The sequence below is a fragment of the Nyctibius grandis genome, chromosome 6 (assembly GCF_013368605.1).
Source record: "Nyctibius grandis isolate bNycGra1 chromosome 6, bNycGra1.pri, whole genome shotgun sequence".
In the NCBI taxonomy this organism is placed as follows: domain Eukaryota; kingdom Metazoa; phylum Chordata; class Aves; order Nyctibiiformes; family Nyctibiidae; genus Nyctibius; species Nyctibius grandis.
The window spans coordinates 74,044,985-74,062,218 of NC_090663.1; the positions used below are offsets into that span (position 1 = coordinate 74,044,985).

The following is a 17,234-nucleotide window of genomic DNA, read 5'->3' on the forward strand; positions in this document are numbered from 1 at the left end:
ACTTACCAGAATACTAACTGGGAATTTGACCTGTTTAGTGGAGCACTGACCACCATTCTCCTGGTCATCTTTCTGGTTTGTGTGGGGACTCTTGAAGCCTTACACACCTTTGGGATTTTGTCAAACTTTTCCTGCCATTGCTACAATGAGTTCAACCCCCCAACAGCTAGCAACTTGGGGAGTTTGCCTGCAGACACACTGCTGATGCTCTACTCTGGGATGCTGTGTCGCTTTAGAGAAGCTCTGAGTAAAACTGAGCACCTTTCTGAATAGATGGCTTAAGAAGATAGAGATGTGGTTTCCCCCTAATTGTAGCTAATGCTTTTCCAAAAGCATTCAATGATAAGATAACTGGTGATAAGGTATCTACAAACTTCACAGAACAGCTTTAGAAGGGGGGCAGAGCAGGCAAGCATGGGACTTCTATTCACAAGACTGGTTGCTGCTGAGGTGGGCCCTTCACCGCCTGTCAGTGTAGTTCATTTAGATGGAGCATGGGCACCTTTTTTTCTTGGCGTCACTCAGACATGAACAGAAGGAAGGCTCTAGCCCAGATGACTTTGCAGTTACTGCTGGCATTTGCTCCTGGCAACCATCTTTCCTAGGTGCCTTCCAGACCATTCCCCAACACTGGATGCGTACCACACCCATGCCCACGTTTGGCATCATTATCACAGGACAAGCAAATGTGCATTCACACGGTTGAGGAAAGTACTGGGGACACTGGGAGAAATAGTCCGTGCTGCCCACTGGAAGGGCAGGAAAGCCAGGAGCAAAAGGTATGAATTGCTTGGGCAGGTTTCATATGGCTGCTCTCTTTCCTAGGTGCTCCAAATACATGCAGGGAGTGAAGAGATTCACCAGATTGCAACAAAGATCCTTTTTAGGATCTGTCCTTTGGGGAAGCATGAAGCCAGTGCACATGTGCAAATCGACTACACCATGTATGTATATTCAGACTAGTGATAGGAGAGAGGAAGAAGTTTATCCTGGGTTGGAGACAGCTGCTGTAGATGAAATAAGGAAGGTAAGACCTGAGCGAAGGTCTTGGTCTGATGTTGTTTTTCGTTGCATAAACCATTCTTTGTATTTTAGGTTGCTTAGGGTACTCGAGGTGAAGTATATGCTTAAATATTCTGCTGAATCAGGGCCTTGATTTGCTTAAAATCTCTTTTCTTCTACTTTACACTTCATCAGTAGACTTAAATAGCACATTTGCAGTTCACCCCACACAGTGGATCCAGCCTTGGGACTCTGTGACTCTGATAATTACTGGAATCTGGGAGACCAGACACGTACTTTTCCATTAGTTGTTGTTGTATGCCCTTGTGGGATCCAAGGTCAGCTTGAGGTGAAGGTACTGAGGCAACAAAGAAGTAAAGTTTGTACGGTTTGCTTGGCCATATTTAGGGCAAAACTGCTATTCGATGCTGTCTGGCCTTTAGCCCGTGGCAAATAGCGCTCAAACTGTTCTCAGAATAATTCAGAACATGTCTGGGGCATCCTGTGCAATCCTTTACTCCTTCAGTCTTCACAGGTCTTCAATGATGCTGCAATTTTTGTATGGTGCTGGCTGTAACTTGTATTGAAAGCAAAAAAGGAATGTAAAGAAGAGTTGTTCCATCAGACTTAGTGTCCATCTCTGAAGAAATTTTGGGGTGGAAGAAGTGATCTTATCAGTGGACCCCTAACTCCTAGTGAACTTAACGGGAGCTGAGAGCTTCAGCACCTCTCATGATCAAGCTATGGATTTTGTACAGGAGGCTCACGAAACTGCTGCTGCATGCATTCTTTTAAATAGATATGCAAAGGCAAGGCAAACAAGCAGTTCTAGCAGTGCTCTTCTTTCCTAGAGATGGATCAAGCTGATTGTGCTGATCAGGGAACTGATTGGATGAAGCAAAAAGCCAGATCCATTTTGGATGTTTCTGACATCTTTTCTATTTCAGAATTTTCAGTTAGTTGTTTGTGGTTTTGGGTTTTTTTTGTGGTCTATAGCCTAGCACAATTCTATTTCCAAACTCATCTGTCCCATGTTTGTTTTTTTTCCTTTCCTCAAAAGACATGGCTTAGGAGCATAATGAGAATTAGGACTTTGAAAAAATATGAATATTAATTCATCAGCATGCAAAAGATTAATTTCCCTCCCCCTTCCCCCCATGCTTGGGTCTCCTTTGCAATGCCTACTACACTGTTAATTGTTTAACCTGTACTTAGATAACCTACACTCCTTTAAAAGTATTTGTCACTGCAAAGAAATCATCAGGTCATCTGTGTCCTCAGACAAGCTACACGGTTCAGGCATAGGGACAGCTGGGGAGGAGAAGGCAGACTTATGGAGACAAGCTCTGGGATAAATTCACCGTTTTGTTTGCAGCACAGTAGAACTTGTCCTGTTGTTGACCCACAAGATTTTTCTTTTTTTTTGTGTGTTAGTTGTGGAAATATGTTAATTCTAATCTTTAAATTATTTTCAAATGGAAGTTTCATTTATGATGATGTTACCCCAAGAGGGTGACTAAAATGCGTGGGCTTGAACAGGCACAGTGTGTACACTCTCTGGCTCTCATTTCCTTCCTTTTCTGATTGTATCAAACACTTTGCTTCAAAAAGCATGAACTTGAACTTAGTTGTGTGGCACAATCCCTGAAATTACTTACCCCATGTAGATCTGAAGAACTGGAAGATGCTACTTCATGCAACTGTGGAGTAAGTAACCATGTTGACACGAGGTGGTGTTTTCTGAGAGTTAACACCAGTGAAATGAATGGCAGACAACCATGCCGTTTCTGAGTTCAGCCTTCTGACAGCTTGCTATTGGTCTTCTAGAGATCAAACACTGGACAGGCTTTGGTAATAAAAGATGCTGAATAGAAGCTCTTAGTCCATGGAAACCAATGGTGTCATCAGGGGAGTACCGTCATGCCTCCACCATCCCTTGTCTCTTCCCGTTCCTCCTTTGAAGTTTCTCCAAGAATATTCTGGAGTGTTTTGTCATGCATGTAGGTTGTGCCATGGCAGTACTTTGCATGCAACTGGAAGGTAATTTGCTTGCTCTAAGCATAGGAAGGGCTTTTCCCTTACAGCAGTTAGACAAGATTTTAGTCTGTTGGTTCTGAAGTCATAAGCAGAGCTCATATCCTACCTTAAGGTGCCTTAAGGATGAAGGAAAGCGGAGGCTGTGTCAGAGAGCTGCTGCTCCTTTGCAGAGCACAAGAATGCTTTCCTGTCCCAAATGCCCCTTCACTAGGCAGGCAGGTTGCCACCAGTGCACTTCACTCGCTTGCTACGACTTGCGCCCATCCAAGGACGAATCGGGGCAAGATTTTCCCCAGCAGACCCTTTCTAGTGTTGTATATGCAGTTTAAAGAGCTAGTGAGCAGTGAATGAGTAGCTACGGTGCATGTGCAGCAACACTGGATATGTTGCTTTGCTGCTGCTTAGTTTAAAACGCGAGAGGTTCCTGCATTTCTTTTCTACCCTGACGTGCAGGCGTTCTTCAGGAGGTACAGCTTTAATAATCTGCAATGTCTGCTTTTTATCATTAGCTTCTCTCCTGTCCAGATACAAAGCAGATTGGGAATGTTTTCAAAGGGCGAAGATTTATCAGCACAACTCCCAGACAAGTCAATTAGGCTGCCTGACTAAAATCCTCATAACGCGCTTTGAAAACGTAGCTCCTGCCGTCTGTGAGGACAGTTGCAGGGAGAGTGTAGCTGGTGTGAGAGACAGGAGTAGGCACTGCCAGCTGAGTAGTTCAGCTCTCAGGCTCTTAACACCTTCCTTAAGACTTTTGCACAAACAGAAGAATGCTGGCACTCGCTAAGTGATGAGGTGACTGCTTTGCCAGTGTTTACCCTTTTGGGCTAAAGCAGGATTAAATCGGATGGACCTGAAGAGGAGGAAGCCATGTAGATGATACACTCAGGCAAGAAGGCTGTTTGACAATGATGGCAACATTTCATCCATGAAATAATTTGTGCTCTAAAGTCCAGTTAAACTTCCAATAATTTTGTATTGAGAAAATTAATTGCATCCATTGCCTGTGTTTTACTCAATGGCTTCCCCGGGGACCCTGCGTGCCAGAGCTCCTCAGAAGTGTGTCATTTAGTGTCTTTGCATTCAAATTTAAGTTGGAGTTGTGTAGAGGGAGAGACAAATTATGAAAGAAAACTATTTTAAAGGCAAACTGGAATTGATATATGATATATGCACTTATGCTTCAGAAGGATCACGCTTTTCTCACCAGCCTGTTCTAGACACATACAATTTGAGCAGCGTAGTTGGTATTTTTTTGTATATATTTCTCCACTAATTTTTGTACAGATTTCTTCACTCTGACATCCCTGAAAGCTGGCCAGGGCAGGCAGCTCGGGCGAGGGCCCTGCGCTGCTTGCGTTGCATCCAGACAGCAGGTACTCTCTACTCCGGCTGCTTGAGAGAGCAACTCTTCCTGTCCCACCAGCCCAGTTAAAATGCGAGGAAACTGATAGTTTTCGTCACTGTTAGCTCTTTCAGGTTTAACTGGTGCCCTGATCATCATCTACTTCTTATCGTAAACGGCAGTGAGTTTGTTCTTCTGATGGCTGTTTGCAAAAACAAGAGCGATGACAAGAGTCCCCAGCAGCCCTTAGCAGCTTGGGTAACAGGCAAAGGTTTGACCTCCTTCATGAGGCAGAGGTTACTCTGTGAGCCTGCAGAGCTGAACCGGTTACTGGCTAGGTTGGCAGGGCGAGATCTGACCAACTTCAAACAGATTTCGCAATGTGAATTTCCTGCGTATTTGAAACGTTGCCCTGGCCAACATGCGGTGGGCAGGCAGGCCCAGCATGGAAGAGCACAGCATGTGCTTTAAGTGAGCAATTGCGGTCCAAAATCGGTTTGCTACGTCAGGCTTCATCCTGTGAGTTAGCAGGCGTCGGTGCAGTGCTTTCAGCAGCGTGAGGAAATGCGAGTAGTAGGGGATGGTTTGATGCATGAAATACTTTCATTTGGTGGAAGCAGTGGTATGTAACCTACCTCTGCTTTCCTTGGCCGCTTGTCTGAGTTTCCAATTCGGCTTTTGAAAGGCTGTCCTGTGCTCCCCACCATCTCTGCATGACACCTGCAGCAAGTGTCATTAAGAGGCCACTGTGAAGCTACTGGACTTCAGACACTGGTCACAAGATGCGGTTGTACCTCAGGCAGTGGTACCCTTTGGCACTGTTGACTTTTTAATGGCAGTCTCGGAAGTGGCACAGCAAGGAAGGATCTGCAAGAAATGAGGAAACCTTTCAAATGTTGAAGCTGAATTGCTGGCATGTAAATGGCAATACTGATTATTCCTTATTGATCTCAGATGAGGTGGTTATGGCCATTATGTCTTTGCTTAGGAGAACTGTCACATCAAATCAAATTGCCTAGTGTCACTTCACAGCAACCCCTGGGACACTTGCTAAGTTGTTGATAGGAGTTGAGTGCAGCACAAGAAGTTAAGGAGTGAACTTGACTCAGTCGTAGGGGTGCAGGATGGAGATGGCTGAATTGGGATGGTGTTTGGCTGAGCTTGTGGTGAGCACTCCCTGTCAGAAGTGGGAGGGTCAAGACCTAACTGGAGAAGTTCAAGGAGAGGAAGGGAGAAGAAAGGTGGGGCAAGTTCAGGAACACCTGGAAGAAGAGGTGCTAAGCCAGACAGGCTGATGGGAGGGAGAGTAGAAGTCCCCCAGGAAGGGCCAAGACTGAGTCATTGCCATGGAAGGGAACGGAGGCCTGTTTGAACACAGATGGCTGATGGGCCAGACCGTGATTTGATGCGAGGAGTGGAAAAGCTCAATTTATATTTTTAACAGAAAGAGTCACAGAAGAGCAGTGTGAAGAACACGATAACCCTTGTTTTGTGTAAATGTACATCTTGTCTGGGGAAGATGGACTTTGGGCTTTGGCTGGTGTTTCCGCTTCCCAACAGAGAGGAAAGATAGCTACGGAGCAAGGTGCATCCCAGCACAGCTGGGAATGAGTGGGCTGGACCTCTTGCAGTGGTCACTCTTGCCTCATATTGAAGTGATTGGAGTTGACTTAACAAAAGTCAGCGGCAACATGTCCACTTTGTAGCTTGTGCATGAAAGCATCTGTAAAAGTGACCCCAGCCTCCTCGTCTGTGGGCTCACAGATCATCTGGCCACTGAGTGCAAGTGGATCTGTGTTAGACCTTGTGAATCATGCTCAGACTCTACAGCAGAAAGAGAATTTAGCTTCTTGGCTTTTTCCCCACTCCCCCCCTTTTTTTTATTTTTTATTTAAAGAGCAATGAAAGGACTAAGCTGCTGCCACAGCCCTGGTCACTGCCCATGGATGCCTGGAACAGCCGCCCACCGATGGTGGAGGATGGGCTGGCGAGTGGCTCGGCTGTTGCTATAACAACAGCACCTCACTCTCATCTCTTTTGAAAAATGAATTGCTGCTGGTGGGATGAAGGGGAACAGCTTCTCCCCGCAGATGAAAGCCCTGCCGACAGCCTCAATGCTCTCGTGTTTATGTATCGGGTCTGCTGGGCAGGTCCCAGCAGCTCTGCTGAAAATTTGAGGGCGGGTTGGATTAGCCCATTAGGGTCCGTGCGTGTCTGCATGTTTGCATGCACAGCCTCTGTCCCCCCTGCCTGTCCCCAATCAAGAGTCATTTAAAAAGTCAGCCTGCCAAAGTTTGACCTTTCCTTGCTCTGCAACTAGAGTTTCTCCAAAGGCATATAAAGAATAGCGAGTCCTGCTTCACTCTCTTCTGCTTTGGGGTAGAAACCTGCTGTGAAATGCAGGTCAATCGGCCAAATATTTTGTGTGAATAAATCTAAAGGCCTATGAAACTGGCAAGGGTTTTATTTTATTGTAATATTTTTGTTTTATTTTAATATTTTCCTTTTATTTTTGTGTTATGCATCAAGAGACTCCTGCTCCTAGACATAAATGTCTAAGCTGCTGCTAATATCTTCATGATGCATACTGTAAATCACATGCACAAGCTATATACCTCTACTTAGAAGGAGAGGGAAGACACTTTACAGGAGAATATTTTACTTCAGACATTGTTTTTACAAAAGGAAGGGGAAGTGATGGGATTTTAGTCTAAGACGCTGAGGAGTCCTGGTGGTGGTAAACTGTTTCCCAGTATATGGTCAGTGTATGATATTCAAGCCATCCAATAGTTGACATGGTGATTGGGAATGAATTAAAGATATGAAAATTAATATTTGCATTGAAATAATTTGATAAGAATATTTCTGCATTGTACCCCAAAAAGAAGAGATGCATCGATTGTTATGGCTCCCTACCACTCCAAAATGCCAGAGCCAAGGTGCTTCCCCACCTGCAAAGGTTGTGTCCAGCATATAGCCTTCAAATAAACCCTTCATGTTATGTTTCTGTCTACCTACAGTTGTTCAATGAGCAGATTAAGAAAATAGAAAGATTAGGTTTTTTTCTAGTGCCTGTTAACCCACCAAATCCTAAAACCTCTGAAGGGGAATAATGTGGAGCTACAAACTTAGAATAGGCTTCGTTTTCTTTTCATTTGCAACAAGGCACAACTCCTGTATGTTTGATATTTGATGGAAAATAGTTTCCATGTTACAGCTGCTTTTTGTTGTAATGCATGATAAACACGATTATTAATATTTATATACTGGCCCTGCTTTTACTTTCACTAAAGTCCCTGTATATTTGTACAGGAGGACATCCAAATTTCAGCACATGGTGAAATCTTTAGGAGCTGATATTTTTAGGGCTGGTTATTTGCCACTAAGATAGTTTTGATTCTTTTGGTAAACATTCATGTACAAATAAGGTGATGGATTCAGGATAAATTAGTAAACGATGTGAAACCTGGAAGCATGAAACGATGTGAAAGTGTATCGCTCTTACTGGTATTCCGTAAGGGATGCCTTCGAACCCTTGTGAAATGTGTGGAGTCAATTCTCTTGTATTTCTCTGGAGATAATTGCGCTCACTAATCCCTGACTTGTCATTAAGACAAATTAAGTTTTTTTCCCATCTCTTCCTTATATGAACTTTTCTTCACACCTAGAAGCCTGTCACCAGGTCCTTTGGTATGACTATCCTTACTTTAGCCCAGCTTTTGGCCTATACGAACTTGGGGCAAAGGGCCATCGCAAGGTTTGGACCTTTCTTTGAATCCTGTTTTTTGCGTCTATGGCTGTTGAGTCACTTGCCATTCGGTGACTGTTTTTCTGATGTGGAAGGCAAAGAGGGACAGTGACTTTGTAGTGAGACAGCTTAGGAGCTGAAATGGGTGATTTCAGTTGCAAATCGTATGAGTGGCCCATTAAGGGCAACATTTAAATTTGATATTGTAAGCCATTATATCAACTGTGTCACTGACCATTGGTACTTGAGGCCAGATTGTGCTCTTTCTTTTCTTGCTCTGAAGAAAGGAGGCTTGGAAGCGACTGTGCTCCCGTCCTTGTGAAGTGGTGCTGTTACCACATCTGTATCATCCTTTCCTCGTCTCTGGGGTCTGAACCAGGGTTATATAAAGATCAGTGAAACAAGCTCAGCGGCTCAGTTGTAGCCTTCTGCCACACGCCAGTTACACCGGTCAAAAAGCAGCAGGGAGCTGCAATGCCATACGGTGGTGTTCAGCTTAGCGTAGGCTTTTAGGGGAGGGAAGCAGCGGAGGTGAGAGCCATATCATAAGCCTCCTTGTGGGATCTGATTTTTCCCCTTGACACTAGTCCTGGGTGTTGACTTACCTTCCACATCGCTGTTAACTGGCACAGATGAGGCAATTACCACCCCTGGGCAAGTGCCTCTTGCTAGCGCTTGCTGCTGCGGTGGCGTGGAGAGATGAAAAGGTGATGCCTCTGCTGCGGGGCTCCGTGCTCTGCAGCCCAGTGTGCTCCTGCAGACCATGGCCAATTAACATGACTGCACAGGGCTTTAATGAAGAATGTGTGCTTCCATCTGCATCTGTTACCACGTGCAGGACCCCATCCCTGGGCATCTCCTGAGCTCATGGGGGCAAGAGCTGCTGCAGTCGGGCGAGGGGGAGAGGAATGGGAGCCCAGTGATGGGGACTCCACACATGCAGTGGGGAGGCCCAAAACATGCTTACAGCCTTCCTGACCCCCACCTTGCCACAGGTGGGTTCCCCATCACGGCCTGGGGCACAGGAAGAGGAATTTCTCAGTGCAAACCACTGACCTTGCTGTTCCCTGACCCCCAGAATCCAGGGGTGTGGAAAGACTCATGGTAAGGACAGCTCCTATGGAGCTGTGCAGGCATCTTGTGCCAGAGGAGGAGCCTGGCCAAGTCCATGTGGCAGAGGCTGCAGTTGCAGAGCAGCTGGGCTCTGTGTGGCACCACAGAAGCCAAGAGGAGAAGGAATTTCAGCCTGTGGGAGGCTTGGCAGATGCTGGCTTTGTGCAGGGGGAACAGGCAGCAAAGTCTCGGGCACGTGTGCCAACAGGGACCCACTGGTGACTCTTAGCCATGTGTTAATCATTTTCCCACTTAAAAAAGCTCTTCTGCTCCAGTACAAATCAAGGAGTTGATGGTCTGCTTAAGGACTGATAGACTTGCTGCTCTGCTTTGTTATAAAGGACACATCTCTGCAGAGGGCCAGCATGGAGCTTAGTGTCCCACACACGTTCAGCTGGGTCTGCAGCAACAAGTGCATTGGTCATGTCCTTCTGTGTTGCATGCTGAAGAGGCTAAAGGGCGAGAGGAGGGTGCAGCCTTCTCAGAACTGCTCCCTCTAAAACAGAGATGAGATATGGATTTGCTTGCCTGTCTCTCACACGGGATGAAAGGGGAACTAGTCCTCTGGGATGGGAGAAATAAATGGGATCTGGATTGTGGGAAGAAAGAAGGTTGAGGACCTCTAGGTTAGGGAAGGGGTGGGAACTGTGTGTCTGGGATTTTCATACCAGTAAAAATACTTCAAAAATTGATAAAATCTTTCAGTATTTTGTCTTCTATTGTTCTAGTATCAAGGATGTAAGTGTGTCCTGAAGGCGTTCGCTAAAGCTGTGACCTCTTTGCTTCCTCCCCTCCCCACTATTGTTTTTTGCCTTAACCAAAGAGGGATGCTTTTTTTAGCCTGGTACATAAGCAGAGGACTTAACGTTTGGTGTGATAGAAGAGAACTGTAGGTTGTTATAGTGCTTTACTATGCTTCTTTAAACCTGAATTAAAGCTTATATTAATACACTATATTTTAATAACACTCTTATATTCTAATTTAATTGCTTTCTGACTCATCTTGCTAACATTTCTGTTTAGTTATTTATCTTTTACATTAGCTTCTAGCGCACAGGTTGTTTCCTTTTTTCGTTATTTGATTGAGTTAACATCCTGCAAAGTGCCGTCTATATTTTAGGGAGGCTATATTTTTTTGCCTCTCTTAAAACTGATTCTCTATGTTTTGTAGGCATGAACAGAGGAAGTATGTTAATGAATTTTCTCAAAAAACTTCAGTGTCAACAACGCATGTTTCAATATAAGTAGTCAATCAATTGTGTTGCTGGTATTTTTCAAGAAGCTTCTAGAAACTTCCAACAAAAAGATTTTCAGAGTAAATAGTAAACTATAGTGATTCCATTTTTTTGATCCAATTTAAAACTCCTCACTGTGTTAGGCACTGTTTAAGTCTCATCATTGTGTTAGGCACCAAAAAGCTGAGTTAGTCAACTTGCTCCATAAAATTCTGGTAGCTTGGACAGCACAGGTGTATTTTACAGTTCTTCTCTCCTTTTCAGGGGCAGGTTTGGTTTTGGTTTTTTTTTTTGTTTGGCTGTTTTTGTTTTAGACAGTCTTCTCAAATTGATCAAGCCATAAGAATGAAATCAAAGAAACTTCGTAATCAGAGTTTTTAAAGCTGATTGTTACTAGCAGACTTGATGAGGAGTATCTGTCACAAGGCTTATCAGCACTTCTTTTGTCTCTGCAACTGGTTAATTTTTTTTTCCCCTCTTGTTTTTCTTTAAGCTTCAAGAGACAGTCAAAAGGAAGTTGGAAGGCGCACGTTCACCTCTCAATGGAGAACAGCAGAATGGAGTTTGTGATGGGAGCTTTTCTCCGACGAGCAAGAGGATACGGAAGGATGTACCAGGCATTGAGGCAATCAACAGCTTGCCTAACAATTTGCCTTTGCCTGCTGTTTCTCCTCTTCACCAGCTTGATATGAAAGCTCCCCTGCCTCTGCAGAACAGTGGAACTCACGGTAGTGGTCTAGAAGACTTAGGTAAAAATGGTGGGCTTTCCGAGATAAAGCTCCCCATTAATGGTTGCAACGAGCTAGACGATAACTTTAACGTCCTGCAGAACAAGGAGCTAAAGCAAGAGCCTTTGGATGACCCCAGCTGCATAGACACTTCTGAAACATCTCTTTCAAATCAGAACAAGCTCTTCTCAGACATTAACTTGAACGATCAAGAGTGGCAGGAGCTAATAGACGAACTAGCGAACACCGTTCCAGAAGATGATATACAAGATCTGTTCAATGAAGACTTTGAAGAAAAGAAGGAGCCGGAATTTCCCAGGCCTGCCACAGACACTCAAGAGAGTGCAAGCGTGAAAAGCGATCCATCTCATTCTCCATTTGCTCATGTCCCATTAGGGTCTCCCCAGGTGAGGCCTTCTTCTTCCGGTCCTCCATTTTCAAATGTCTCCACAGCCTCTAGCATAGCTTCAGCGTCCAGCGCCCCACCAGCCCCAGTCCCTGCAGGCTCACCAGCAAACTGTGTTGTTCAGTCACCTCAAACTCCCAGCCAGGCTCACACTCCAGGCCAGACACAGACACGGTCTGGAAATGGCTATCTTATGAATCCAGGAGCAGCAACTGTGGCAGGATCAGGACCTGGGCCTGTGAATATGCCAAGCACTGACTTGTCTCCAGCTGAACAGCTCAAACAAATGGCAGCCCAGCAGCAGCAAAGAGCTAAGCTCATGCAGCAGAAGCAGCAGCAGCAGCATCCAAATCAAGCCTCAAGTTGGTCACCTGTGGGCCCTCCATCTAGTCCATACGGAGGACCCTTCAGTGCAGACAAACCAAATAGTCCAATGATGTATCCCCAAGCCTTTAACAACCAAAACCCAATAGTGCCTCCTATGGCAAACAATCCACAGAAGACCACAATTAATAACTACCTCCCTCAAAATCACATGAATATGATCAGTCAGCAGCCAAATAACCTGGGCACAAACTCCTTAAGCAAACAGCCCAACATGCTTTCTTATGGCAACACCAAACCTCTGACCCACTTCAATGCTGAGCTGAGTCAGAGGATGACCCCACCAATGGCAAATCCCAGCAAGAACCCCATGATGCCGTACATCCAGCAGCAGCAGTCCCAGCAGCCACAGATGCAAGCTCAGATGGCACACCTGAGCGAGGAACAGAAACGCATGCTCATCATGAAGCAGAAAGGAATGATGAATCAGCCCATGGCATATGCAACACTTCCTTCCCTTGGTCAGGTAAGTGCAAGTGCACGGTATGCGAGCAACGAAAAAGAGGCTGATAGAAAGGCTTAGTAACTCTTTGTATGGTCTCCTTCTCTTTCTCCTGGAAAGTATGGAACATCATTGCAGATACTTCTTGGACTTTTCATATGGTATTAGAGCTTGATTGTTTTAAGAAATGACTGAAATGATGTTACATTATGCTTTAGAAATGTAGTTAAATGGCTGTTTTTCTGAGCTAGCGCTCTTTCCCTGTGCTTCTACTGATGAGTGCTTAGGGCCACTCTGGGAAGTTTTGGGTTGGAAGTTGCTTCTCCTTGGAGGGTTTGTTTCCTTTTTTTCATCATGTAGGACTTGATGCTTTTGGATCCCAAACCACTGCATGGCTTATTTTCCACAGCGTAGCTGGCATTATAACAAAAAGATGGAGTGGCTGGCCCCTTCTTCTTGGGGCAGGGATCCAGCCAGCTTTAAGCAGCATATTTGGCATTTTGGCTCAGGGAACAAAGGAAGGACGTTTTGGGTGCTGAGTGCCTTTGGTTTCCACTGGAAGAAGTAAGCACAACTGGATGTTTTTAGTGGTGCTTGAACCATGCATGAAATGAGATGGTTTATTCCAGGACTTTCAAGCAGTCTTTAGCAACCTCAAGTATTTTATTGTTATGAATCTGTAGAGTCTTTCACCAAGAGGCTAAAGCCATGCTGACTTCAGTGACTTGGCATCACTGTCTCACATGTATTCCGTGCTAACCTCTGGAGCGACAGCTGCCAGGCTTGGGGAATGCTTTGGAATGAATTAATAACCGATTTGAACAATGGTTATAGTAATGCCCTGCCACTTCCTAGGTGAGCTGGCTATTCTTAGTTGTGCAGCCCCTGTAAAGATCTGCACACTGATGCCATGGAAAGGCTTGAGCATAAGTTTTCTGAATGTTGTTTTAAGGGTTTTAAACAGAACTTAAGTTAATAATCCATTCACAAAGTAGGTGATGCTTTCACAGAAGTGTGTGCCACCAAAACATGTCAGGAATTCCAATACAATAGTACACTAATAGAATTGTTGGTTGATAGATTTAGCGTGACGGCTTTTTACCAAATTAGCTGTTTCCACGCCACCTACAAGGAGCACTTCCTTCTGAGCATGGTTTAACTGTGACTCACACTGTAATGCATGTAGAAATGCAGCAAAATTTGTCATTTCTTCACCCTGTGGAGTTTGGGGATCTACCAATAGGAGGAGTAGGAGCTTTACCAGGTCAAAGCCCATCACATTATTTAAAATTAATTGCAAAACAAAAAGAAATGTTCACCTGCCTTCTGGTTTTGGTTCAGGATGTATGGTGACAGCTCAAAGGTTCATATCTATTTTAATTCTGCTTGCCTATTGCATTAGAAATAGCTGGTCTAAAGCCTCTTCTTTTTGTGAAGACTTATCTAGGGAAATACTGTGATAATGGCGTAAAACTCCAACTGTAATCTGAGCTTCAGAATTTGTCAGGTCGTAACTAAGAGGCAGAGGATGTTTGGTCAGGCTGTCTAATGCTTTGTTGTTTCTTTTCTTTGTTAAATCTGTCAAACGCAAAGACCCATCAAACAGTTGAGAAGACGAACTGCATATGTGAAAGAGTTAATGCTATCTCCTCCATTTCATATGTTGAGAAATTCCTGTTACTGTCTCACTGCAATTCTCCAGTGTGAACAGGAAGCCAAGATTTCATATACCTAATCTCATTCAGTTCCTTTTTTAATGTAGGAAAAACTAGATATTTGGGTACAACTACACATTCTTCCAAAGACAACTCCAGATACTAAGTCATTTCTGTATCTTATAAAGAAGAAACTTAAGGCAAAGCCACACTTTGTTATATAATAGGTACAATTCACATTTGACCCAGTCAAGATGAGGGACTTCTTGCTTGTGTGTAGACATAGAAAGGTCCCTTCACTACTTGTGAAGCCTGCTTGCCTACACTGAGGGGATTTTGTTTGGTGAGGAAGGTTGAAATAATAGATTTCTGACTGTAATGTATTTCTTCATTCCTTCCCTTCCTGCTTCCCTGAAAAGTATTTTTCTGTGGAAAATTGGAAAGCTTATTATTGTGAGATGTGCTTGGTGAAAATGGATTGTTTTTGCAAAGGTGGTAAGAACGATATGTTAATATTGTTGAGTTAAATCCAGACGGATGCAGATTATCTGATTCTGTTACTTACTGCACAATGCGGACGGTCAGACTTGCCAGATCATATATGGAAAGTAAGGAGATTGCACTCTTTATTTTGAAACACATTTCTGAATGTAAAGTGAATGTATCTTTCAGTCAGTTTATAGTTTCTACTTTCGTTGTAGATTTGGTCTTTGATACAGAATTGTAAAACTGCGTGTGTGTGTGTTAACATGTGGCTTTAACAAATGGCATTTAAGGGGGAAAAAATTCTAGCTATTGCATCTCATGATTAGCATTGACCATCTATTTCTGTCAGGTGACTATTACAAGGGCATATTTGAGAACCAAAGGATGATTTAGAGAATGTCAGACATGTACAAAAACACCTGGTCTTATTTTCTGTGTACTGCTGTAAAATTCAAGTGAGGCTAGTTGTGTGCATGTGTGCATACATGCACTATGTGCACTAATTAAACCTATGTCTGTTTGGGCCTAGGGTACTCTTCTTGTTAATAAGCAGAATTTTTACGTGCACTCATCACTTCAGTCGTTGAGCATACTTCAGAGAGGCACAGGATTTTTTCAGTCCAGCTGTGACCTTGCACATGCTCTGTGGAGGTCAGTTGACTGGGACTGTCCCATTAACGTGTCAGTGCTGGTGCTCTGGGCTTGTGTCCTGGGCTTGCTGAGCATCACTGCGTACTCTTGTAAAGAGAGGTAAGCAGTGAGAGAGGAAGCTGTGCAGCTCAATATCCATGTGAGTGGTTGGACAGGCAGGGTGCTAAATTAGCAGCTTAGCTAGCAAAACTAGGATCCAACAGAAGTAGGATTTCTCTAAAGGCTTTCTGCAGTTTCGGTGTTGAAACTCTTCCTGTCAGACGTGTTAGTTCTTTGCTTTGCTGTGCAGATCCAGGACTAGTACTGCCACTGTGGTTGTAACCCCCATCATACTATTGCTGAACGACCCACACGCCCTGAACCACGATGTCCTCTATTTTATACTATAGCTTGTGCTCTTCAAAGAAACACTGGATGGGGTATTTTTCTGTTTTCCCATAAAGCAGATACTGGTTTGGATTTTTGAGTTGGGGATTTTTCTGGGGTTAGCCTGAAGGTAATTCAGACCAGTTTTTGTAGAATTGGCTGTTAAAACCATGGTCAGATCCTGACCTATCTACCTTCAGCAAGGCTCTGTCCTGCTGCTAGTGTTCCTTCATGCCTGACTGTTCTCCACTCGGTCAGGCTTGTACTTAGAAATCCCTGCTCTTTGCCTTGCCCCACGTACCCTGATCTGCCCTAAAACCAGTTATTAGTCTGTGAGTACGTAGCAGGTATTGCTCTTTAGCCTCTTGCTTCTCCTGGGTGGGTCTTTCATTCTTGCTTATATGTAGCTATAGGCTAAAACAGCAAGTAGAGATTTTCACTGGGGCTGGTAACTCGTATTTGAGGGCTAGAGGTCTTCTGCTATTCTTCCCAATAGAAGAAATCGGTTTTGCACCAAGATGCAACAGGGCTTTTGCTTAGGTTTTTTTGTGACATAAGACATAAAAGCAAGCCAGCCTAAACCAACTTCCTCTCTCAAAAATTAGAGCTTTGTTTAACCTAAAATGTTCCATTTAGTTTTTGAGGTGTATGTAAAGTTTTACGGGAGGCATTTTTTTTCTTTTCTTTTTTGTTTTTCTTTAAACCAAAAAGTAATTTCAAACTGGGGAAAAGTGAAAACATTTCCTTTGGAAAATTTCAGAATCATTAATTGTGCCTTTCCTTGGTTCCAGCTGTTCACTGTGTATGCGTAATGGTAAGAGAAAAAAGCAGCCCAACGGAATAGATGTTGAATGGCTGAGACAGAATTTGATGTTTGGAGCCAAGTGAGTGAAGGAGAGTAATGAGAGGTCAAAACAAAACAGAATTCACCGTGGGTGTAAGAAAAATAAAACTAGACTGCAGCTCTTTGCCTGCATGGGACTGTGAGGATGCTGCAATTATAGTTCCTATTGAAACCACTAGTTATGTTGTTTGAAATTGGAGGGATGTGAATGAAGAGGAGAAATGACAACATACTGGAAAAATATCTTCAAATTCTCTTTTCTGTCTTTTGTTTTAATCTTATAAATTCAAGATGCGTCATCTGCTCAGTCTGGGTTTGCATGGAAGGATAAACGGAGATCTGGGTCCAGAGAACATTTCCAAAACGTAACTGTCTATGTCCTTTCTAAGTGAAAAGGTGTGTTTCTCACCGGAATTGTAAAAGAGAGTTTACACTTTTTTTGAAGGTTATCTTTGGGTTAGCGAGAAAAAGAGATTGTTGATGTTCTGGGATTTGGCCTTTTTTAAAAGCCTACCTGAAAGTAAAGAAGAAAGCCTACGGATTTGTATTCACTGCATGTAAGTATGGCAGAAACACAACTGTCTTACCAGATTTTACAGGAGACAAGCTGGAATGGAAATAATGACTGACACTGTGAGGATCACTTGCTGAACAGCCTATAGAGATGTAGTGAATGCCTGTCTATGCTATGTTTGACTCGTAGCCACTGTTTTCCACAAAAGGTTTGCCCTGGAGTTCGGATGCAGTGCCTGCCTTTTACAAATGCTGAAATTTGCTCCCCAGAAGTCAGTC

At 43.9% G+C, this 17,234-nt stretch overlaps 1 protein-coding gene across 1 annotated transcript in view; it reads left to right on the plus strand.

The window, feature by feature from the left end:
* The window catches only part of MAML3 (mastermind like transcriptional coactivator 3), a 255,096-nt gene that overhangs the window by 149,430 nt on the left and 88,432 nt on the right, over nucleotides 1-17,234 (plus strand). The window contains exon 2 of the mRNA XM_068404020.1: nucleotides 10,974-12,464. Within this exon, the coding sequence (XP_068260121.1) occupies nucleotides 10,974-12,464 (1,491 nt within the window). The remainder of the gene's footprint in view (nucleotides 1-10,973; nucleotides 12,465-17,234) is intronic.